Consider the following 26910-nt stretch of genomic DNA (forward strand, 5'->3'; position numbering starts at 1 on the left):
CCGCTTCCGGAGAATTCCGGTAGGCTGTTCTCTGCCGCACCAGCCTTCCGAAATCCAAATCAGAGTCGTGAAAGTAGCCAACTGTTACCTCATGTGTATGGCCAGCTTTAGATACATCAGCTGATGATCGCGTCGGATCGGATGAGATACATCAACTTAGAAGACAGTATGCACAGGCTTAGATAAGTATATGATCAGTTAGTATGACACATGATAGGATTAGATACAGCTGCTCTGCAGACAGTATCACACAGGATAGGATTAGATGAGCAGATATCTAGACAGTATCGCACATGATAGGCCTAGATACAGCAGTTCAGCAGACTGTAAAATCACATGATAGGCTTAGATACATCAGTACAATAGTATCACACATGATGGGCTTAGATTAGCAGATAATCAGGGAGTATCATACATGATAGGCTTAGATACAGCAGCTCAGCAGATAGTAGTGCACATGATAGCATTCCATACAGCAGCTCAGCATGACACGTGATAGGATTAGATACACCGGCTCAGCAGACAGTATCACACATGACAGGCTTGGATACAGCAGCTCAGCAGAGAGTATCATACACGATAGGCTTAGATACATCAGCGGAACAGTTTTGCACATGAAAAGCCTGGGTACACTGGCTCAGCAGACAGTAATAGGCTTAGATACAGCAGCTCAGCAGATGGTATCACACAACATAAGCTGAGATACACTGCTCAGAAGACAGTATCACAAACAGTTCTGATTCAGCCCGGATGAGCTTCATATTGATGGGAGAGTCTGCGGTGATTCAGATTAATGGCGCATTCACACCAATGGAGGAAAATCGAAAACCGCAATCTGGACTCCGTATTTGCGGCACTGCTCACGAATCACTGCAGATAATACTCCAGTATCGTGGTGACTGATGCCATTTAACCAGCATTTGTCTGTATGCTGCAAGGTGCTATTCTTTTAACACTATATGGCGGTATTATGGCGTGGTATGGTAGAACAGTACATATCTTATAGTCATTTCTGGGAGCGGACAATTATCTGAATTATTTTATGGTCATAGAAAACGGTATAAAACTCCTCAGCAGAGAAGGCGGGCTGCACTACCGCGCCAAGATAACATCTGCCCAGACGTTTCATAATCTCTTATCTCAGTTTTCTGCTTCTGCTTTTCAGAATTTATCGTTTCTCCTGAGCGCCAGACTATTAGACTTTCTGGAAAACTGTACGCTGTATCACTGCGGTACTCTGCAGCGCTTTTATTTGGGCACTGGGTGGCGCTATCATTTTTGGACATGATGTGATACGTTGGCTTTGAATAGTGGAATTTATTGAGCACTGTAAAAGTGTGTTTGTGTCAGTGTTTTCAGTACACCAAGGCACCGTTCAATAGGTGCTATATGGCGGAATTATTTTATTTTTGAAATTGTATAGTATAATCAGAGACATGTATAGTGGTATGTTTGTGGACTGCATGAACACTATAGCATTAATATTTGTGCACTTTATGATGGTATTTTTTTTATTAGCAATGCATGGCAGTATTATCTTGGCAATCTGTTTGATGCCTCTCAGTCCATCTCATACTCCTATCTCTGTTCACCAGTGTTCACTAGTGCATAGAGAACGCACATCTACATGACACATGCCCCATTCATTGCCTGCCAGAACGTCCCCTATGATAGTGCCTCTGCCATGGACACCACCATACATTGCAATCCACAGATGTCCCTTTGTCCCTCCCCAGTAGGGTACTGGGACACTTGACCGTATTTTCATAGCACCTATGATCTGACTGATTGGTTTGAAGCACTACCACCCCCATCCTTTTAGCTAATTTTTATACACTCCGAAAACCTCAGCTATATCCCTTTAAGATACATTGATGACCAAATAGAAACCAATGATAATCCTGATTTAAAAATGGCTGAATGGAAATGTATAATTTATGTTTCTTTATGTATCACTTCAAAGAGTAAATATTTCCTACTCTGGGTGGAGCTTAGAGGTCACATGACTGCACCCATGTGACTCCTGTTAATGCTGCATTCAACATTTGATGCTTATAATCTACATAAGATGTTACGTAACTTTGCGCTGACGTCTTATTCTCCAGTCACATCCAGAGCTGCTTTAAAAATTCCCCGGCTTACCCTTGGAAGAAGACAACAGTGCCTATCAGCTCATCCCTACGTAACCGTTACCTGCACTCCCACAATGTAGCAAAACTTTTGAATGCAGCTTTAGCAAGGAATGGAGAAGAAGACAATGTAACAAAAAAAAATAAAGTTTGTTCTTTTGTTCTAATTTGTCATCCGATTGTGAGAGGAACATCTTTAATATCTTTATTACTAAAAATACAAGATTATAGTACACACAGTTTGTCGTAGAAATGGCGTATGAATCTGTACAACGGGGATTACATGACAAGAATGCAAGCTGAATCCTGTACAAAGAGCAGCACCGTGTAGTGAGCACACAGGATACACAACGCGTGGCCGTCCATTGTGTGCAAAATTGACAAGAATAGGACATGTTCTATTTTTTTGCGGAGTGGACTTGCGGACCTATGGATATGGAATGCACACGGAGTCATGTACATTTTTTTGTGCGGCCCCATTGAAATGAATGGTTCTGCCTACGGGCTGCAAAAAAACAGAACAGACATACAAAAAATAAGTTCGTGTGCATGAGCCCTAAAGCATTCACCTTTTGGAGGTGTTTGGGCAGTCCACCCCCGCAAAGGGAAGCATACTTACCTGCTCCCCGCTGCTGGGCCCTAACTCCTTCACTGCCGCGCCCCGATCCACCGCCGTCAACATCTGTTTTGATGCCATTTCAGCCACTGACTGGCCAGAGCGGTGACCAACTGACATGATTCAATGGGGAAGGGTCACCGCTGAAGCCAGTCATTGGCTGCACCGGCGCCAAAGCGGATGTTGAGAGTAAGGAATCTGAAATAGGCAGCGGTGGCGACCCAGTGGCAGGGGATAGGTAAGTAAGGTGGGGAGGGGGCGCCCAAACCCCCCAAAGGTGAACAACCCCTTTTAATCATTGCATTATGAGAACCCCTTTTTGTGTCTTAAGTCCTAACAATTTCATAATTTCTTCTTGTTGTCAGGGAATGGAAATATCCCTGTTTGCATTCAAAGGCTGAAAACCTTCACATACCATATGCTTCTCATAGCTGGGGCTTTACTACAACTGCGTCCAGAGTTTGTTACAATGTATCAGTCTCACTGTTTAGTTCACAGAGGATTGTCTAGACTGGATACAATTGTAGCAAACGCTTAGCTGTGAGAAGCACAAAGCTCCGTTCAGATTGGCATCAGGATTCTACATTATTCTTTGCTGTAATAAATTGAATCTATGAGGAGGTCACACAGTGGATCTATTTTAGCCATCAGGACGGCAGTGTGAACACAGGCATCAGATTTGGGATGTAAACAAGAATGGTCTCATTCACTGACAGCAAGCAGAGATCTTGAAAATGGTAGTTGGAATCAAAACATAAAGTAAATTACAACGTTGCAGAACTTTTCATTTGAGCTTCATTTATATAAAACCCCACAAATCCCTTTTACATGTTGCTCGTGCACCCCCCTGCCGCGTATCCGTACAGGGAGCGCCCTCCTCCGATTTTGAGGGTTTATGTTTCCCTTTTGCGAATGGCGACAAATTCTCAGAATTACTTTTTCACAGTTAAAAACCATCAAACCAGGATCAGGTCTGAAGATGGAAGACGTCCCACAGGCTGGAGAATAAGTGCTGAGTGTATAGCCATGGGGCTCTGAGGTTAGAAAGATGGCGGCTCTGCGCCGGGGATGATAGGAGTACCTGCGGTTAATCTCATCTCATGAGTGCAAGTAGTATTTCATGTGGTCCATACCGCTCAGTGGACTTCTCCTTCCTTGGGTCACCACTGGCATGAACGTCCTGATATTTTTCAGCATTGAAGAGCTCATCACATTGCATCCATTAGTTCGGCATTTGATGGTCCAGCACTTCGAGTGCTCAGTAGCAGGGCCACGGGGCCCCCCTGGGATTCATTCTGCTGACGCCAATGTTAATGGCACATACTAATAACGGTGCAACCTTGCAAGATCATGGACGATGATGCAGGCGGGAAGGCAAGCGCCAGCATTGATGACCAGAGTGTATTGTTCTTAAAGGGATATTCCCATCTTGTACAGTGACAGTATTTCGCTAGGATATGGTATGACAGGTGGAGATCTGACCTCTGGGAATGAAGGGGTCAAGAGCTGCATCAGTCCCCCCAGACGTATATATGACTGTGCAGCCAGCATAGGGGCCACACTACAGTTTCTGGGGAGTGGGCAGCCGGGGTACAGCATTGTGGCCCCTTCATTCTCTGGCTTGGTGGTCAGACCCCCCAGCAATATGCCATCCCTGTACAGAATTCCTCTACTGGTATTGACCACAAATAAAGGCAGTGCTAGTGGAGATAATGGGTATATTCTGGGGCAGGGTAATACTTTTGGGGCAGAGGTGATTTGCATTGGTCATCTTCTAGGACACACTGTGGTGGCAATTACTGCTTGGCCAACGCTCATGCAGCTCTTTCTCCAGAACCCCCCCTATACACATGCATCCCCTGCCCGGCCCGGTGTGCGTGTGTGTGAGGAGAATAGGCCACTTCCAGGCCTGGATCAGCCATGTTGAAATCCAGCTGCCCGATCCTTCTAACCTCCATGATCCCTGTAGGGGACACCCCTATACACATTAGACGGTTTCCAGTGAAATTGCCGGCTTCGACTTTACCGTAAGGGGAAGGCCCTACAGAAAAAAAAAAATGTGGGCGCCTATTTAATGCAGAGTAATGCCTGCAGTTGGCTGCCCATAAGTGGGGTCACCAATCACCCCTTCCCCATCCAAACATCATTGCAGATCTAGGGGGTTCGGTACTGGCTTTGGATTTCAGAATGACTTAATGGGGGAGAAGCTGCTCGGTGCTAGACCCAATGCACTTGCTCCACCGCTGGGTGCACCTAGTCCAGCTCCAAATGACGGTTCTGCAGACACTATGAAACGTCGCTCGGCATTTAGTGGAGAAATTATACTTCTGCTCCTGTGTATACGTTTACATACATACATACATATATATATATATATTATCTATAAAATGATACTTTTTTGTTGCCCCCTATTCAGGTAATGAGTCTTTTTGAGGACACGCCCTTGTGTTCATCTGCTATGAGGCACAGTCTTAGTCTCCATGTCACTTTAGTCCACCAGCTCTGTTTTTAGAGGGGGCATCTAGGCCAGAGTCCTGGGTCGACCTCCAGGTGCCCCCATGAGGACAGCAGAGCCATTTCCTTTCTCCTTCCAGTCCATCTCATAGGCACATACTGAGCTCTTTCCTTTCAGTGCATTTATTGCAGTTTACCACGCAGCACCAGTGGAAGCGGCACAGGCAGCTCTCCTCCACTACCACAGTTTCCTCCCGATACCCCCTCCCGCAGCACAGCAGGTCACACCCCCCAACGTCCAGAGCGGTGCTGTTACAAACACGGCCCCGTGTCCCTGGGGAACCGGTTTTTCGGTTGGCTTGGCAGAAATCAGGGGAGTCGGCGGAGTAAATCAAGTCTTGTTTGTCGGGGGGTTTGATGTTGTGTCCGACTGGAATTATTGTCTTGCCGTCATTGCCTCCCATGACTTTAAAGGCCCCGTTGAATCGCTCAAGCAGTCGGTCTCCTACTTCCCGGAAGTGCGGCATTTTCTTCCAGCAGGTACGCAGCGTGCAGGAGCCGGAGAGGCCGTGGCATTTACACTCTGTCCTCATGTAGTTCTTCACCGCCTGCAGCAAGAAAAAACATAAACCAGTGAAATACATTTTATAGCCAGGAACGCCCAATAAACTCCTAGAAACACCCACTTTCTAACGTACATAAGTTTTGCCCCGTTTCAAGTTCATTTTGAGGGATAATCCAGCAAAACATGAAAAAAGTTGGGAAGTATGGGAAGATTGCGCTTTATGTTTTAAAGAATTTAAAAAAAAAAAATTATTTTCTGTACTTAAAAATAATCCTGAAACCCTGCAATTCTCACGCTGAGCCTCAAAACAAGCTGACACTGCATCCACCATTAACAGTAGGTGATGGTCATAGCTTATCTACTCCTCCTCCCTGCAAAATAACCTTGCACAATTCATAAAGCATGTTCACAAAACCCTAAGAAGGCAATGAACATCTCTAGACCACTGGGTTTTATGGTCTGCTGTAAAGCAAATCTCTAAATGCTGTTAACATCAGATTAGGCAAGACAGCCCATAATCATGAAAAGAATGAATGCAATAAAAATATAACATCAAAATAAAAGCAAATTAGAAAAGAAGAAAAATGGGTCACTATCTAGTTTTAATTGGTAAAAAAATATAGATAACACTCAATGACTACAATCACTGTAAATCACAAAATAGTGAGTGCAGCTCTGGAGTATAATACAGGATGTAACTCAGGATCAGTACAGGATAAGTAATGTATGTACACAGTGACTGCACCAGCAGAATAGTGAGTGCAGCTCTGGAGTATAATACAGGATGTAACTCAGGATCAGTACAGGATAAGTAATGTATGTACACAGTGACTGCACCAGCAGAATAGTGAGTGCAGCTCTGGAGTATAATACAGGATGTAACTCAGGATCAGTACAGGATAAGTAATGTAATGTATGTACACAGTGACTGCACCAGCAGAATAGTGAGTGCAGCTCTGGAGTATAATACAGGATATAACTCAGGATCAGTACAGGAGAAGTAATGTATGTACACAGTGACTGCACCAGCAGAATAGTGAGTGCAGCTCTGGAGTATAATACAGGATGTAACTCAGGATCAGTGCAGGATAAGTAATGTAATGTATGTACACAGTGACTGCACCAGCAGAATAGTGAGTGCAGCTCTGGAGTATAATACAGAAGGTAACTCAGGATCAGTACAGGAAGTAATGTAATATGTAGTGCCCTGGAGTATAGGTACTGTGAAGTCTGGACATCTGTGGACATTTTTCGCCTGTTTCCCCTATGCAAAGTTAAAACTTCTTACTTTATTTATCTTAAAAGGGTTATTAACCTGCACTGTTTAATACTGTTTAACTGCATTTTATATGTCTGTTGGGATATACACTCACCTAAAGAATTATTAGGAACACCTGTTCTATTTCTCATTAATGCAATTATCTAGTCAACCAATCACATGGCAGTTGCTTCAATGCATTTAGGGGGGTGCTCCTGGTCAAGACAATCTCCTGAACTCCAAACTGAATGTCAGAATGGGAAAGAAAGGTGATTTAAGCAATTTTGAGCGTGGCATGGTTGTTGGTGCCAGACGGGCCGGTCTGAGTATTTCACAATCTGCTCAGTTACTGGGATTTTCACGCACAACCATTTCTAGGGTTTACAAAGAATGGTGTGAAAAGGGAAAAACATCCAGTATGCGGCCGTCCTGTGGGCAAAAATGCCTTGTGGATGCTAGAGGTCAGAGGAGAATGGGCCGACTGATTCAAGCTGATAGAAGAGCAACGTTGACTGAAATAACCACTCGTTACAACCGAGGTCTACAGCAAAGCATTTGTGAAGCCACAACATGCACAACCTTGAGGCGGATGGGCTACAACAGCAGAAGACCCCACCGGGTACCACTCATCTCCACTACAAATAGGAAAAAGAGGCTACAATTTGCACGAGCTCACCAAAATTGGACTGTTGAAGACTGGAAAAATGTTGCCTGGTCTGATGAGTCTCGATTTCTGTTGAGACATTCAAATCGTAGAGTCCGAATTTGGGGTAAACAGAATGAGAACATGTCTCCATCCTCTGATGGCTACTTCCAGCAGGATAATGCACCATGTCACAAAGCTCCAATCATTTCACATTGGTTTCTTGAACATGACAATGAGTTCACTGCACTAAAATGGCCCCACAGTCACCAGATCTCAACCCAATAGAGCATCTTTGGGATGTGGTGGAACGGGAGCTTCGTGCCCTGGATGTGCATCCCTCAAATCTCCATCAACTGCAAGATGCTATCCTATCAATATGGGCCAACATTTCTAAAGAATGCTATCAGCACCTTGTGGAATCAATGCCACGTAGAATTAAGGCAGTTCTGAAGACAAAAGGGGGTCCAACACCGTATTAGTATGGGGGCACTAATAATTCTTTAGGTGAGTGTATATTCTGTTTATTTGCAATGTAATTGCAAGGCTCTGTGGAAAGGGTTAATGAATGCTGAGAGACTTTTGGGACTTTGAATAAGAAGCTGGTAATTTTCCACAGCTGCCATAGGGTACATTCACATGTACGCAAGTGTTTTGCGGTCCGCAAATTGCAGATCCGCAAAACACGGACACTGGCCATGTGCGTTCTGCATTTTGCGGACCGCACATGGCCGGCACTTTAATAGAAATGCCTTTTCTTGTCCGTGGCTGCAGATTTTTGTGGGGCTGCGGAACGAAAGTGCGGCCCCATTAAAAATGAATGGGTCTGCACCTATTCTGCAAAATTGTGGAACGGATGCAGACCCATAATGCGGACATGTGAATGGACCCTTAAAGAAGAGCATGTTTTGGAGGGAAAAGTCAGACGTAGTTTACCACCAAAACCAGGCAGACTGACCTTGTGACTGTCTGGTTTAGCTCTGTTGTTATGTCTGGAAACTTGTTTTTGGCTGGAAAAACTGCTGTGTCATTGCCATTGAGTTTCACTGAAGCTCTAAGGCTACTTTCACATTAGCGTTCCGTTACAATAATACAACCGCATGCATCCGTCATGAACGGATCCGGTTGTATTATGTCTGCTATAGCCATGACGGATCCGTCTTGAACACCAATGAAAGTCAATGGGGGACGGCTCCGTTTTCTATTGTGTCATAGAAAATGGATCCGTCCCCATTGACTTACATTGTGTGCCAGGACGGATCCGTTTGGCTCTGCTTCATCAGGCGGACTGCAAAATGCTGCAGGCAGTCTCCAGAGCGGAATGGAGACTGATCGGAGGCAAACTGACGCATTCTGAGCGGATCCTTTTCCATTTAGAATGCATTAGGGCAAAACTGATCCGTTTTGGACCGCTGAGCCCTGAACGGATCTCACAAATGGAAACCGAAACGCCAGTGTGAATGTAGCCTAATGTAAGTCTATGCCAGATGGAAAGTGTTACAATGTATCTGTTTGTGCTGAGCTTCTCTATCCCTCCCATTAGAAGGTTCTAGTCTAGCTAAAACTTTATATAAGTAGAGCAGTCCGAGCCCCTAGTGTTCTGCAGGGAACAGTGCTTGGAGGGAAAGACTCTGCCGGTCTGCATGAGTGACCAGAAGAAGACGCTGAGATGGGGACGCTGAGCCACAGACCATGAGTCACCAGCCCTGTGACCAAGGAGCCACCCAGACTACCGAGCTACAGACCATGGAGCTCCAGCCTTTGACCAGGGTACCAGCCTTCTGAGAGAGAGAAGGAGAGGGACAGCTAGCTCAGGCCCTTCCTGAGCATCAAACCCTTCTTCTGCCAGGAGACTGGAGAAGCCAACCCTATGCCTCGCCTGAATTCTTCCAGAAAAGAAAGACCCTGGTTAACGGCAGACCCGACTCTCTGGACTTATTTCCCATGGGGGTGCACCACGCCTTACTATCCCTTCTGGAAAGCAGCAACACATGGTGACACCTCATCGGTGTCCGGGGGACCTAGCGTAGTGTTAGGGCCACCCCAAACCTGGCCACTGCAAATGTATATACACAGTAACTCCACCACCAAAATAGTGAATGCAGCTCTGGAGTATAATACAGGATGTCACTCAGGATCAGTACAGGATAAGTAATGTATAGACACAGTGACTCCACCAGCAGAATAGTGAGTGCAGCTCTGGAGTATAATACAGGATGTAACTCAGGATCAGTACAGGATAAGTAATGTATGTACACAGTGACTCCACCACCAAAATAGTGAATGCAGCTCTGGAGTATAATACAGGATGTCACTCAGGATCAGTATAGGATAAGTAATGTATAGACACAGTGACTCCACCAGCAGTATAGTGAGTGCAGCTCTGGAGTATAATACAGGATGTAACTCAGGATCAGTACAGGATAAGTAATGTATGTACACAGTGACTGCACCAGCAGAATAGTGAGTGCAGCTCTGCAGTATAATACAGGATGTAACTCAGGATCAGTACAGGATAAGTAATGTATGTACACAGTGACTCCACCAGCAGAATAGTGAGTGCAGCTCTGCAGTATAATACAGGATGTAACTCAGGATCAGTACAGGATAAGTAATGTATGTACACAGAGACTGCACCAGCAGAATAATGAGTGCTGCTCTGGAGTATAATACAGGATGTAACTAAGGATCAGTACAGGATAAGTAATGTAATGTATGTACACAGAGACTGCACCAGCAGAATAGTGAGTGCAGCTCTGGAGTATAATACAGGATGTAACTCAGGATCAGTACAGGATAAGTAATGTATGTACACAGAGACTGCACCAGCAGAATAGTGAGTGCTGCTCTGGAGTATAATACAGGATGTAACTAAGGATCAGTACAGGATAAGTAATGTATATACACAGTGACTGCACCAGCAGAATAGTGAGTGCAGCTCTGGAGTATAATACAGGATGTAACTCAGGATCAGTACAGGATAAGTAATGTATATACACAGTGACTGCACCAGCAGAATAGTGAGTGCAGCTCTGGAGTATAATACAGGATGTAACTGAGGATCTGTACAAGAGAAGTAACCACACAGATGTTTAGATAAAGATATTGTTGCTCAGTCTACATTTTCCTACTGGTCCTGATTAAGGGTCCATTCACACGTCCGTAGAATGGGTCCGCATCCGTTCCGCAATTCTGCGGAACGGGTGTGGACCCATTCATTCTCTATGGGGCAGGAATGGATGCGGACAGCACACATCTTCCGATCCGCGGCTCCGGAATAAAATAGAACATGTCCTATTCTTGTCTGCATTTGCAGACAAGAATAGGTATTTCTATGGGGGTGCCGGCCGGGTGTATTGTGGATCCGCAATATACTACGGACGTGTGAATGGACCCTAAGAAGGATGGGGGCGCTCTTGAATTTTACTTGATTACTGTAGAGTATTAAAGCCCCATGGCTCTATTTCCCAGAATACTTTACTGCAATGAGATAAAGATTTCTATCCTGTGCGGTGGAATCACTGCACAATATATATTATCAGTCAAACAAGTTGAAACAATTCTGAACCTACAATTATCCTGACATATAAATGCTCAACCTGAAAATGTAGCGGCCTGGAGGGGTCCGGGTACAGTGCCAAGTGCCGTTACTCAAACTATATCTAGACAAAATAGTGTCAGGTCTGTGGGGTAAAGTTATACTGTAAGACAATATGTCACTACAGGAGGAGAATCTGCATCGTCCAACTAAGACACAGGAAATAAGGAGATCCATATCAGATAGATATTATAGATAGAAAAAGAAAGAAATTCCACGGCACTCCCAGAGATGCTTTCATTGCATTTTGGATTATAGATCGAGATGATTGATAGATAATAGCTAGTTACATAGATAAACGGTAGATAGATATAAAATACATAGACAGGCAGATATATATTTTTTTAGATATTTTCCAATCCTATCCATGGGACAGATCATCAATATCAGATCGGTGAGAATCCGACAAGTGACACCCCCAACAAGACAGCATGGTGACCATGAAAGGACGCCTTGTATCTGCTCTCAGTGGATGGAGCTTTCCGCTGGTGGCTTTGTCAACCTCTTTTGTTTCTGGCAGCAGCGACTGACAAAAATAGCCAATCGATGGAGGTGCGAGGTGTTGGACCCCCACCAATCTGATACTGCTGACCTTTCTTGAAGATAATGTAGGTCATCGTTATCTAAGAGGTGGAAAACCCCTTTAAAGCGGTTATCCCATGAATAATGTAAAAAGAAAATCATACATAATCTAGTATATGACAATCTCTTTCTAAGGTCTCCTGCACACGAACGTGTGCGCCACGTGGCCGTGCTGCGGGCCGCAATGCACAAACACCGTCCGTGGGGCAGCCACAGCGGATCACAAAAGATAGGACATTTTCTTTTTGCGGAACAGAACTACGGGACGAAACCCCACGGAAGCACTCTGTAGTTCTCCTGTAGGGTTCCATTCCGTGCTTCCGTTCTGCATCTCCGGACCCATTCAAGTGAATGGTTCCGTGATGCGGAATGCCCACGGAATGGCACCCGTGTATTGCGGATTCGCAAATGCAGTCTGAAATACGGCAACAGGGCGCACACGTTCGTGTGCAGGAGGCCTAACAAAGCTACGACCAGCCCTGCACCTCACATGGATCCAGACATCTCCCCATAAGTAGCTCCAGTTGTTCTGTTAGATTTATTTACGGCTATCAGCTTACGGGGCGAGTCCTTTCTCAGGGGTGTGAACTTTCTGCTGCAGCTGATGGCGGTTTAAGGAGAGAACTGAGCATGTGCTTCCGTCTCAGTAAGCAGGACAGAGAGATTAGAAAAAGAGCCAACTGCAGCTGGCGCTCTACAGACAGATTTCATGGAATAACTCGGTCACTATATGCAATTACAAAAGTATTCAGATCCAGGTGCTGGTTTCAAAACTGTGGAATATTTTTCATTTGACAACCCCTTCAAGTTCTCAGTTTGGTGTCTACAGATGGTATTAATCATATTTACATCCAAAGGCTGAAAACCTAATATTTTCCACAATTTAAGGTTTGTTACAATTGTATCCACTCTAGATAATAGCAAAACAGATGGATACATTGTACCTGCACCGATACTACACATTGTAACAATGGATCAGGGCAGGATGGAGATTTGTCCTGCTGATGTGTTTAAGGCCTCTTTCACACAAACGTATTGGTTCCGTTCCGTGCATTGGGGACCGCAATTTGCGGTCCCCAATGCACGGGCAACGTCCGTGCGGCGGCCGGAACTGATCCAGACCCATTCACCTTGAATGGGTCTGTGATCCGTCCTTTCTGAAAAAAGATAGAGCAAGTTCTATTTTTTTGCGGAATGGAAGCATGGATCGGAACCCCGTAGTGGTTCCGTTCTGTTCTGCACCGCATCTCCGGATTTGTGAATGGGTCCGCATCCGTGATGCGGAATGCGCACACGGCCGGTTCCCCGTGTATTTCGGACCCGCCGTATCTCTGTGAGGGTTGGCTAGTGAACTGTAACAAACCCTCTGCTGTGTGAAGTATTCGGTATGTATGGGATTTTAGTCTCTGGTTATAAACGCCTTTTACTGGCAGCAAACAGAGATCTTGAAAATGGTGAGGAATTAATGTACAAAGTTTATTAGAAAGTTGCAGAACTTTTTATTCTACAGTGATGAAGCTTTGAAGTTGCTGGGGGAGGGGGCGCTGATGGCCTGTGGGGCTCCCGGACCCTGTCTGGCGTCCCATGTGAATACTGACCACTGGAGCCTGATGATACAGAGTGTATCAGCCATGTACATCTCCAGTATAAGAGGGCGGTGTGAACATTAAGGGGATAGTCCTAGTGGGGGTTCCAGTCTCTGAATAATGGGCTGAGGTCCCTTTTGGGTTTTCACTGCTCAGCGCCACCCTGAACTACTGTGATGCAACATCTGGTGGTGATATGTCTTATGTATCTGATGGAAATTTCCAAAGGGATAATCTATTTTTCAATGCACTGAGGCTTCCTGCCACTGCGGATGATGGGGGTATTGATTTTCCATCATTTCAAGTGTCCTTTAAAAATAATAAACAAGGAAATACCGTAATTTTTTAGGAATTAGACAGTATCAGAAGCCACATGTTGGAACGGTTGCGTTCTGGAATAGCAAACTGCTGACTGTAGATTATTAAAGCAATCTGTCAGCAGTTAGACAGCTCCGCGTTGACAGCAAGTGGAGACAGCGCTTGATATGACTGGTGAATATCAGGTCTGCAGGGAGACACTGTGCAAACGGGAAGTTAGGCCCCTTTCACACGAGCGTGACGGATGAGGTCCGGATGCGTTCAGGGTGCGTTCAGTGAAACTCGCACCATTTTGCAAGCAACTTCAGTCAGTTTTGTCTGCGATTGCATTCAGTTGTTCAGTTTTTTCCACGCGGGTGCAATGTGTTTTGATGCGTTTTTCACGCTCGTGATAAAAAACCTGAAGGTTTACAAACAACGTCTCCGGGCAACCATCAGTGAAAAACGCATCGAACCCGCACTTGTTCCGGATACAATGCATTTTTCACTTAAAATCCATGTCTGCCGTGTGTCTTAAACCGGCCTAAGGCCAGGAATACATGGAAGCTGTAAAAGAGCCTCCCCTGGAATTAATGTATATAAAAACCTGCGACTCTGCAAAGCGACTGCATAGCACAAGTGGTACCTTGGAACCGAATCAGAGTTCGGGAAATGTTTTTTTACAGTAGAAATTAATTTATGAAGTTATTACGCGAATTCTCGCGAGACTTCATGAAGCAATAACTTCGGCTCATTAAAGCCAATACATTTTAGCACTGTACGACTGTACTGTCGATTCGCTCATCCCTAGTTAGGAATGTTTGGACATGTTTACTGATTGTTTCCAATGACAGTACATGCGACTCTGTTGTATAATACAGAATGTAACTTAGGATCAGTACAGGATAAGTAATGTATGTACACGAAGACTGCACCAGCAGAATAGCGAGTGCAGCTCTGGAGTATAATACAGGATGTAACTCAGAGTCAGTACAGGATAAGTAATGTATGTACACAGTGACCGCACCAGCAGAATAGTGAGTGCAGCTCTGGAGTATAATACAGGATGTAACTCAGGATCAGTACAGGATAAGTAATGTATGTACACAGAGACTGCACCAGCAGAATAGCGAGTGCAGCTCTGGAGTATAATACAGGGTGTAACTCAAGATCAGTACAGGATAAGTAATGTATGTACACAGTGACTCCACCAGCAGAATAGTGAGTGCAGCTCTGGAGTATAATACAGGATGTAACTCAGGATCAGTACAGGATAAGTAATGTATGTACAGAGTGACTGCACCAGCAGAATAGTGAGTGCAGCTCTGGAGTATAATACAGGATGTAACTCAGGATCAGTACAGGATAAGTAATGTAATGTATGTACACAGTGACTCCACCAGCAGAATAGTGAGTGCAGCTCTGGAATATAATACAGGATGTAATTTTGGATCAGTACAGGATAAGTAATGTATGTACACAGTGACTACACCAGCAGAATAGTGAGTGCTGCTCTGGAGTATAATACAGGATGTAACTCGGGATCAGTACAGGATAAGTAATGTATGTACACAGTGACTGCACCAGCAGAATAGTGAGTGCAGCTCTGGAGTATAATACAGGATGTAACTCAGGATCAGTAGAGGGTAAGTAATATGTTTGTACACAGTGACTGCACCAGCAGAATAGTGAGTGCAGCTCTGGAGTATAATACAGGATGTAATTTTGGATCAGTACAGGATAAGTAATGTATGTACACAGTGACTACACCAGCAGAATAGTGAGTGCTGCTCTGGAGTATAATACAGGATGTAACTCAGGATCAGTACAGGATAAGTAATGTAATGTATGTACACAGTGACTGCACCAACAGAATAGTGAACGCAGCTCTGTAGTATAATACAGGATGTAACTCAGGATCAGTACAGGATAAGTAATGTAATGTATGTACACAGTGACTGCACCAGCAGAATAGTGAGTTCAGCTCTGGAGTATAATACAGGATGTAATTCAGAATCGATACAGGATAAGTAATGTAATGTATGTACACAGTGACTGCACCAGCAGAATAGTGAGTGCAGCTCTGGAGTATAATACTGGATGTAACTCAGGATCAGTACAGGATAAGTAATGTATGTACACAGTGACTGCACCAGCAGAATAGTGAGTGCAGCTCTGGAGTATAATACAGGATGTAATTCAGAATCGGTACAGGATAAGTAATGTAATGTATGTACACAGTGACTGCACCAGCAGAATAGTGAGTGCAGCTCTGGAGTATAATACTGGATGTAACTCAGGATCAGTACAGGATAAGTAATGTATGTACACAGTGACTGCACCAGCAGAATAGTGAGTGCAGCTCTGGAGTATAATACAGGATGTAATTCAGAATCGGTACAGGATAAGTAATGTAATGTATGTACACAGTGTCTGATGTCCGTGCAAATAGCAGTCCGCAATGCACAGGCACTGTCCGTGTACAGGCCATTTGCAGATGCGGACCCACTGACTTGAATGGGTGCGCAATCCACAAGATATAGTCCACACCGCTAAAATTAGGACATGTTCTATTTTTGCGGCATGGAGGTGCTTCGTAGTGCTTCCGTGGGCTTCCGATCCCAAAAAAATAAAAATAGAATAGAAATTAAGCAAATGGATGAAGCTAAAGAGACAGGAAGACAGGGAGTGAGAGATAGAGAGGACAGAGGAGGAGGTGCAGAGATAGATTGGTGAGATAACACCTAGATGCTTCTCTTATGGAATGCACCTTCTATCCCCTGCAGGCAAAACCCACCACCCCCAGGAATTTTCCATGGCCACATGGCTGCCTCTGCCTCCCCAATCCATCGCTCATTGCTAATTAATTCATGATTCATGGAAGCCTCTTCCTTCACCTGGCTCTTTAATTAAAATACTTTTCAATGATCGTGGATAGGAAACCACAGGTCTCAGGGGATGAAGCCAAAATCCATTGTCCTCACCGCTCCTCAGTGCCTCTGAGTGACAGCGGAGAATGAGCGCAGACGGCTCTGCCTAGACTATCCCTGTAAATCACGGTTATTTGGCACTTCTTCTTTTTTTGAGTCAGAATTCTGTTCTGCTTGTTGACACAATTAAAGGGACATTACACAGGAACTTTACAAGTGCACTGGGGGTTGTCAGTGCAGTAGATGGGGAATTACACTACAGTGGGGTATATTAGAGGGTCAATTTGAAGCCCCTGAGCACCAATGCAAAATCTGAAACGGGGTCCTCCACCTACCGTGTGCTATTTGGTCTTGGGGTCACAAGGGTCCAACTCTGTTTGATAACTGTACACCCCCTAAAACTCCATCTCAGGGAGAATTTAGGGGTATAACCCATTCCCCAGTTAATAGATATTACCCATTGTGTCACATCGCTCCTCACTGCAGGTTCCTGAAAGTCTGAGAGAGAGGTCAATCCAGTGACCGAGGCAGGATTAGACAAAAATGCTGCCCCACCTGTCTGCAGATTGTGTCTGGTATTGCAGCTCAGCTCCATTGAAGTGAAGGAGGCTGAGCTGCAATACCACACACCACCTGTGTATATGGGTGGCGCTGTTCTGATAGACAGCAGCCATGCTATTCTAATCCTATACAGCCCCTTTAACTAAAGAGGTTGTCACTAGGATACGCCACCAATACCCGATCAGCATGGGTCAAAAACACTAAATTCACTTTAAAACTAAGAAAAAAATCATGTGATCAGTAGAGTAATGGAGCCAGAACCATTGGAAAGCTCTGTATGTTCTGGAACTACAAGTCCTATGAGGTTTTGGAAGTATTGCAAGGATATCCAGCTCCTACTTTCTGCATTACTACTCTTAGGGTGGGTTCACACTAGCGTTAGGTATTCCGTTACGGCTTTCCGTTATAACATGGTTATAACGGAAAACAATGGAATTCCCAGACAGAATGCAAAACGGAAGCCTTTAAACGACATTCCGTTTGCTTTCCGTCCTAATAGAAGTCTATGGGAAAGCGTAAGCGATCCGTCTTGATTCCCATAAACTTCTATTAGGACGGAAAGCAAACGGAATGTCTTTTAAAGGCTTCCGTTTTGCATTCTGGCATAATACAAGTCTATGGGCAGAAGAACGGATCCGTCCTTCCTTCATATGGAGTTCATTATTTTCTGATATAACCATGTTATAACGGAAAGCCATAACGGAATCCCTAACGCTAGTGTGAACCCACCCTTACTGTAAAGAATCCTTACCAGCCTTCCTGCTTCATTGTTATGCAGGTCAATCAAGGTGCGGATGTCGCTTTTCCCCTTTTTTCTCTTTGCGTCCATGAACTGCCGCGACTTCTCATAGCCGTACTCCACGTCGTCGCCGCAGCCTCCCCACTCCCACGACGATCCATCTGCCCCTGGTCCAATGGCGAGAGGCGGCGGCGGCGCCCAGTTCCGTGTCACTTCGCAGCCACACTGCATCAGCTCCCCCATGCTGCAAGCCTGCGTCACCGCGTGGATCACCCCGGCCGCAGTTATGGCGTAAACAAAGGCCGTCTCCCGGATATCTGCAGGGAATAAAAGGAATTATTAATTGCCAATCATTTTCCTAAATATTTACAATATTCATTTTCTCCAAATTAGCCCCTAGAAATGATACATTGTGTACAAGCTCGGAACTAAAGTGCAGCAAATTGTATCTTCTCGCATTACGCTATGGCTCTTCCTCTCTTGGCTGAGGTTCATAAATTTGAGTTTTTTTGGTTTTTGCCAAAGAGGGGGATCTGCCAGTCACAATATACCAAGGGGGTAAGAGGATCCAGCCGGAGGCAATGCTAGATTTATTTCATCTCCTAGTAATTGCCCTGAGACAATAGGATCTTGTCACATCGGTCCAAATAGGAATGAACGTCTGCGACAGTTACGGCGATTGGGTTCATCGTCTACCCCGGGAACAGTAATGACGATGGTATCCAGCAGCGTTTATTGCCATCAGATAATCGTGGCTGGCGCTGACACCCGGAACAAAGCAATAATAACAATAATAGCAAAATGTTTCATAGGATTTCCACTTCAGTAGTTTATTGCAGACGCCAAATGGAGTCAGTTGTGGATGGTGGGAGTTATGTTTCAATAGCATTAGGAAGCGCTAAAAAAAATGCATTTTTCTTTAAAGGAACAGTGTGTTATATCAAGTGCAAGATTAGAGGGGCGGAGCATGACTCAAAGAATCCCTGTATCTTGCCATGCCCATTCGGCTCTTGCATTAAGCAGAACACAGGATATCAGATTTGGTAACTAGTACACCTTAAAGGGGTTCTCCAGTCTCATAAAGTAAAGCTTGGGTGTGCCATCAGTGTGTGTGTGTGTGGGGGGGGGGGGGGGGGGGGGGGGATCCCTGGGACCCCAACCAATCCTGATAATGAATCAGTGCTGACTCAGTATTATGTCCCCTTCTAAGTTTTCCCTGTGCAGAGACACTGCCGCTCACACAGCTCTGCCGCTCCATTCATTGGTAAGACTATGAAGAGGCTGCAGCCCCTACATTTTGTCCTTTTCAGGTCCAACACTCTGAGCAAATTTAGTTTTATAGTGAACAGGTCCACATTTTTCTGATACAGAGCTCCAAATCCCCATGCACAGACAGTTATCTGATACAATTGTCATCCTGCAGCCACCACTCGGGTGGGAGGGAGCTCCCTGCATACTCTATTATTATTGAGGTCAATGGATAAATAGTTTGAAGTAAGCTCCTGAGCTCCCCCTAGTGATGGCTGCAGGCAACAGAATTTTATCATTTGACTCCATGGCCATGTAGATTTGGTTGGAGCCGTGTCACAAACACAGGTATTCTAATATGGTAACAAGACAATAAATGATAAAAAGGAGAAAATGATGTTCAGGGGGGAGGTATACACTTTAAAGTTCTCCTAAGATGCTGAGACCCAAATCAATTATGAAAAGTGACCAACCTCATGCCTGGATGCCTATAAGACCCACCATATCTGTCATGTTCTTGATGTATGCTCTACAGCAGATTGCTGCTCTCCAGTTCTTGCAAAACTACAGATCTTAGTAGGTCCCGATAGACCTTGGCTGTCAGGGCCTGCTGGGAGTTGTAGTTTTGAGACAGCGCTGCAATCTCTGAGGGATCCTTCAGCAGGTCCCCTAAGGCTAAGTTATAACTCCCGGCTCAGACGTATAGGAAGGCGTTAGGGACATTCCATTCACATCATGCTCACTTTCTATGTCCGTCAAATTCCCCAATGAGAGAAAACAATGATCCGTGGAGACTGATTGCATCTAAGTCTAGAAACAGTGGTAACAAGGCGCCTGCAGCAGGGAAGCCATACAACACGAGATGATCAATAGTAGGCATGACCGGTATTTAAGTGGACATACAAGATATAGATATGATGCTTCAATCACCTCCATGACATATGTGTCCAGCCCACCCAAACATGTTATTTCTATAGAGAAGGGAGAGATAAGCATCTGGCGCCGATTACCTCCTAAAGTAACAATATAATCAGATTGGAGATTCATGCTCTATCTTATGTCAACCCCGAAGCAGCCATCAGCATAGGCCTGTGATGCCCAACCACCGGCACTACAACTCCGAAGATGTACACTTGCTTGGCTGTTCTCAGAACTCCATAGAAATGAATGGAGCATGCTGGGAGTCGTAGCTTCACCACAGATGGTGTGCTGGAGGTTAGCCATCACCGACCGGCATAGGGTCTGGCAATGCTAAAGACATCACATTGTTGAAATGCAGTATATCTCAGAGTTGTCCTTCTTTCTTATATTTTTAGGGGGGAAACGGGATGATAACAGGGCTTCTTATAGTCCTGAACGGTTGGGGGAGGGAGGGAGCACTTTAAATGGTCTTCTACAATGTATCGGTGCAGGTAAAGACATGAAAGAGCTTTGTCTTGCTGCTTTGTTTAGCACATTTATTTGTTGATAAACACTTGTGTAGAACGATACACTGTGACAAACCTCCAGAGAGGAGGACCAGGTCAGGAAGGGTTTGCAGAATCTCAATGTGAAGAAGGAATGTCCTGATTCACTGGTAGAGATGAGCGAATTTATGAAAAGTTCGATTCAGCTGATTCGCTGAATTTTACAAAAATGTTTTTTTAAGTAGCGGGTGCAAGGACAGGGAACAGCGATAGCGCCACCCCTATCATTGTACCCCTCAGATGTCGCGTTCATACATGATCATGGCACCTGAGTGTTAAATCAAACTTACCTCCTCTATTTGCTCGCAACGGGCCGGCCGCCGCCATCTTGCTTGAAGATCTGGAGCGAAATCCGGCGAGATTACGTCATCACGCTTGGCTGGTGACGTCATACGTCACCACGCACGTGATTTTGGCTGTGATCTTCAATCAAGATGGAAGCTGGCTGCCGGTCGCGAGAAAATGGAGGAGGTAAGTTAGAATTTTTTAGTTTTTTATGCTATTTCAGGTTAAATCGATTCGCTGACACGAAGCACGAGGAAATTCAGCTTCGAGGTGAATCAAATTTATCCTGAAATTCGGATCGAATTTCGTGGGATTTGATTCGCTCCTTTCTATTTACTGGCAACAAGCTGAGGTTTTAAATCTATCAGAACATGCAGGTTTTTTCATAAAAATGAGAAAATGATGAAAAGTGATTTTAAAGTTGACTTGTATCTTGCAGGGACTTTGAAAGGGCATAAGAGGCACATGTCCAGGGCCTCTACCATTTACGAGCTCCGACCACATCCCAGTTTTCTTGCATCTATCCCACAGAGTGCCATGGTTGTTGATCTGGCTCTGAGGGGTAGTCCATTTCCATCCAGAGCTGCAATCACTATTCTGCTGGCTTCCTGTTATTGCTCAGGTCACATCATTTCACCATCTCTGCTGCCTCCTGTTGGAAAGAACATGGTTCTGCTCCTTTGCACTGTGGGAGATGCAGGGGTGCACCTAGCCTTTCTGCTGCCTAAGGCAAAAACGGTGCCCCCCAACCCCCCAATGCCAATTTCTTAACCTAACCCCTTCTCTCCAGCCCTACTGTTAAAGACATACTTGGAAAATATTACACACAGAGCTACAAAACATACAGGGTAACACAGCGCCAATACTATACTGCAGAAACAGATAATCCCCCTCTTGCCCCTACCTGGTGCTGCCTGGTGCACCCCTGGGAGATGTAACTTTAAAGGGATTTATTTGAGATTCTGATATTGATGGTCTATCCTCAGGATAGGTTATCATTATCAGATCAGTTGGAGTCCAACACCCAAGACCCCCACTGATCAGCTGTTACCAAGCACAGCGCCATCTATTCTATAGTGGCCATGTTTGGTATTGCAACTTAGCTCCATTCACTACAATGGGACAGAGCCGCGCCTAGGACACGTGACCGATAAACGTGCCATCAATAGCCTACGAAGAGACCTCGTTGTTTGGTGGGGGTCCTGGGAGTTGGACCCCAGCCCATCTGATATTGAGGATCTACACCGAGAATTGGCCATCAATATCAAAAACTCGAACAACCCCTTAGGGATGTATCTGACAGCATATTGCTGCTGACTGACTTCAAGATGTTACCTGAAGAATTTTGAATGCAGCTCTGGAGGTGTCTGGCAATAAAAGTTACTTAATATCATGGGTAAATCCTCAGGCAGCCGCTGGAGTATTTGGAGTTCTCGGTCCCTCCTGAGTTGAACTGTGGGGAGTTTTCGCCTACCGCTTCCTTTCCCCCCGCGGGCAGGAATACGATTATTGCTCCATTTTACATAAGTCCTCAGCTTTACTGCTTAGACATGTTCCCCCGCTGTTGTAATGAAGCAATTAGGAATGCTCCGAGACAATGAGCGGGTTTCATAAAGGAAAAGAATGTTTTCTTGTCTGCCGTGTGATTTACGGATCCCCCCAGGAATGGTTACAGGTATCAGACGTGTGGTGCTCCTCTCTTGTGGTCTCCATCTTCCTCCTTGTCCCATGTGACATCCCGGCGTTATCCGTCGTGGCTCCTCTTTACCGTCCTTAATGCCTTTAAAGCGCCGCTCATCCACCATTTACGCATCAAAAACCACTCCTTTGGGATTTGCAGCCGTCTGACAGGTGATGTCTTAATTGTCGCCTTTTGAACTTGGGGGAATTAGAACTTTTTATAAGGTGACGTCCCGTCCTTAAAGGATTTTGCGGTATACATTGTAGGATAGACCACCCTGATCTCAGGGGCGATGTACCCTGTATGCCGAGGACACGACAAGTATTTCTGCTGCTTGGGGTCAAAATGAGAAATGATCTCCCTCTGAACACTGACCTGGTATCGGGATGTGGTGGCGATGCCCAGTGGCAGGGGTGGGTCAAGAAGATACTGGATGTGGAAACCCCTGGTCAAAAAACATGAATGACTAATACCGACATACAGTGCTCAAACACTGCCATATAGTGCCTAAATATACTGTCATAATGACCAAATAATACTGTAATATAGGGCCAAAATAATACCACCATACAATGCCCAAATAATACTGCCATACAGTACCTAAATAATACTGCTATATGGAGCCTTAATATTAATAATGTAATACAGTGCCCAACTACAACTATATAGTGCCCCAGGAATACTGCCAAAAAGTGCCTAAATTAGTACTTCATATTGCCCAAATAAAGCTGCCATCTAGTGCCCAAATAATACTTTCGTATAGTGTCTTAAAAATACTACCATATAGTGCCCAAATAATACCACCATATACTACCTAAATAATACTACTATATGGTGCCTTAACAATACTACTATTGTTCCCAAATAAAGCTGTCATATGGTTCCTACATAATACTACTATATCAGGGATGGCCAACCTGCGGCCCTCCAGCTGTTGTAAAACTACATCTCCCACTATGCTTTGCTGTAGGCAGTGTGGGCATGCTGGGAGATGTAGTTTTGCAACAGCTGGAGGGCCTCAGGTTGGCCATCCCTGTACTATATAGTGCCCACATATTACTGGCATATAGAAACAGGCCCTGTCTGTGTGCACTGGCAGGCGAGGCCTGGGTGGTAATGGATGTCCTCATACTACCATATAGTGCCCAAATAATGCTTCCATATATAACCTAAATAATGCTACTATACTGTTTCCAAATAACACTGCCATATAGTATATAACCTAAATAATACTACTATGGTTCCTGTGCTTATCATCAAGTCTGCTGGGCTGAGGATCAGTCCCCGGCCTGTGCGCTCTACTACTCCGCCCAGCAGGCTCTATGACGTCTCTGCCTCGCACCTACTGGAGAGGGCGGGATGTGCTCCGTTCATCGGGAGAATGGGCCAGGTGAGTATTACTGATATTTTAGGGGCTTCACTAATGTAAGGTGGGGGGACAATGCTGTGAGCGGGGACTAACGCCTCTTGCACACGACCGTATGGCTTTTTCAGTGTTTTGCGGTCTGTTTTTCACGGATCCGTTGTTCCGTTTTTTTGTTTCCATTTCCTTTTTCCATTCCGTTTTTCCATATGGCATATACAGTATACAGTAATTACATAGAAAAAATTGGGCTGGGCATAAAATTTTCAATAGATGGTTCCGCAAAAACGGAACGGATACGGAAGACATACGGAGTACATTCCGTATGTGTTCCTTTTTTTTGCAGACCCATTGACTTGAATGGAGCCACGGAACGTGATTTGCAGGCAATAATAGGACATGTTCTATCATATACAGAACGCAAAAAAACGGCCTGTAAACGGAAAAAATAAAAAAAGATTGTGTGCAGGAGGCCTAAGGAAGCGTAACTACAGTTAAAGGGGTTATCCATCCCTTATAATGCCCCCCAAGATGCCAGGGCACCTCATACAGGTGATACTTACCCCGCCAACAACAGGCCTCCCAACGGGGATAACCCCTTTAAGGGGGCATAACTACTGAGTGGGTGCGGGTTGTATTGTGAGCGTGGGCGGTCTTGACTAGCCACGGGAGGGGGGGTTGCAGGAATTTTCTATGGGGCCCATTCTTTTCTAGTTATGCCCCTGCCCATGACCTGTTTGCATTCCCCTTTTCCACCCCTCACCTGTTGGCATTCTGCCAGTTCTTGCCCCTGAAATGTTGGCGTTCCTCCCATTTCTGCCCATCTGTTGTCGTTCCCCCTGTTCCTGACCTGTTGTTATTCCTCGTTCTTAGACTTTCTAATATATTTGGCTTACAATTCTTCAACATTTGGAAGATCTCTGCTTGTTGTCAGTGAAAGGAGCTATTCTTGTGCCATTCTATTGCTGCAGGGGAAATGTCTCATTGGGTCATACAGCCAGGGCTTATTCTGAGTGAACAGGACCCGGTGGGGGTAAAAGCATCAGTTACAACTTCTGCGACGAGAACCCGCTCGCTCTCGACCTTCCGCTTCCTCCTCAACAACCAATAATTTAGGATATTTTTAGCAGCTAAAACATTTGGCACCGAAGCCAATGTGATCTGGATGACAAAGCAAAGGTAAATTGTGGGAAGAAAATGTACATTGTGCACTTGCTGGCATAGTTCATGCCTGTCTCTGTCCACACAGGGCTCTGTCCATCTGGTGCAAGATCTCTGGTTGTTGTCAGTGAATGGGAACATTCTTGTTTAAATCTAGGGACTGAAAATATGTCTCTCTAGCCTAAGACTTCTCGCAGTTGACAGTTTGCTACAATGCTCAACTCACTGTCTCTATTGTCTTGGTTCACAACCTGTGTGGGTTTTCAGCCTATGAATGGGAATGATTTCATTCACTGACTGCAAGCAGATACCTTAAAATAGTTAGGAACTATATTAGAAAGTTGTGGAACTTTTTAGTATACAGTGACCACATCCAGTGATGTAACTTGAAGCTCCAGGGCGTCAATGCACAATTGGTTACAGGGTCAACCACTTACCACGTACCATAGGTCGCGCAGGGGGGGGCTCAGTGCAACTCAACTGTATTCTGTTTCCGCCAAATTGCTACAAAGTGTATTTACTAAAGCATTGGATACATTTTCTATAGTCTATAGCACTCAGCTGCAATCTGCAGGTTTCAGGGCATGCTGGGATTTGTAGTTTTGCCGCAGTCGAGGAGCAACAGATTGGAGACTTGTGGTCTGCAGGCAAGGATAAATAATATATTTAGGGAATTGCTATATCGGCAGTTGTTTATCTCCTATTTTCTTTCCTAGAAATCTTGCGTCATCATCGTCTGTCCCATAATAATATAAGAATGAGAATAATTCCAGCCCGGGTTCAGATATACACATTGATCAAATAAGTCATCATGATTAGGGGAGGGGGGCGTCCTAGAACTGAGCAGGAGCGCCCCCATGAGGTTGATTACCTTGCTGCAGGATCTTTCCAAAATACTTGTTGTGACTGGTGCAGTTCCACCGCCTGGACCTGAACTGGTACTGGCACTCTCGCACTGCCATCTTGGCACCCTTAGCCACCTCGCTGACGATCTCTGGTTCCGTCTGGCACAGCTCGGCCTGTTTGCCGGCCAGGCGCTTGGTTTTCCTGCAGATGCTGTTGGGGTCCATCACCAGGGGGCTGCCAACTGCCCTGCCAAATTAGTAAAAAATAAAAAAAAAAAGAGAGAGAAAAGAAGAGAAAATAAGTGGAGGAGAGTGGACGGTGCTGTACATCTGGGCGCCGCTGTCACACAAAGCCCCGCTTGTTACAATGATATGACTCAATGTTCTTTACAAGCCGCCCAATGTTATTCTATCCAGGTCCTTGCCAAGGGACCTCCGATCTCTGCGGCCGGAGAAACAGCACCCCCCGCAGCCCGCTTCCCTCCTCGCCCTGGGACACCGCCCCGCCCGTCCTCTGCAGAAGAGAAAAGCACAACAAAGTAGACAGTGCCTCGTATTATTTGGAAGCTGTGAAATAATATTAGTCAAATATAGAAAGATAAAGCAATATTTTCTCTGTCTCGGCACCGACGAGGAGTCCAGCTATTGTTCCATTCGGGCGACCGCAGGAGGATTAAAATGATGAGTGTAGTGATTTTGTTGAGAGTGGTTGACAATCGACGTGAGAAATTCCCTCTCACATAGTCTTAGGCCTCGTGCACACGCAAACAGCAGGTCTGCGATATATACGGGCACCGGCCGCACCGTATCGCGGAGGCAGACCCATCCAGCAGATACAGTGCAGTGCAGAACGGAGGCCCATGGAAGCACTATGGAGCGCTTCCGTAGGTTTTCTGTATGTGC

At 45.2% G+C, this 26910-nt stretch overlaps 1 protein-coding gene across 2 annotated transcripts in view; it reads right to left on the minus strand.

Moving 5' to 3' along the window:
- Positions 1 to 4421: 4421 nt before the first annotated feature.
- Positions 4422 to 26910, minus strand: part of WNT6 (Wnt family member 6) — a 78088-nt gene continuing 55599 nt past the window's right edge. Inside the window, exons 2-4 of one of the 2 annotated variants that reach the window (XM_040439389.1) lie at positions 26034 to 26254; positions 17971 to 18275; positions 4422 to 5807 (exon numbers count right to left, since the gene is read on the minus strand). In XM_040439389.1, the coding sequence (XP_040295323.1) occupies positions 5346 to 5807; positions 17971 to 18275; positions 26034 to 26254 (988 nt within the window). In that variant the 3' untranslated portion in view covers positions 4422 to 5345. The remainder of the gene's footprint in view (positions 5808 to 17970; positions 18276 to 26033; positions 26255 to 26910) is intronic. The other variant, XM_040439390.1, reaches the window with a different exon arrangement.

This window comes from Bufo bufo, chromosome 7 (genome assembly GCF_905171765.1).
Source record: "Bufo bufo chromosome 7, aBufBuf1.1, whole genome shotgun sequence".
Lineage (NCBI taxonomy): Eukaryota > Metazoa > Chordata > Amphibia > Anura > Bufonidae > Bufo > Bufo bufo.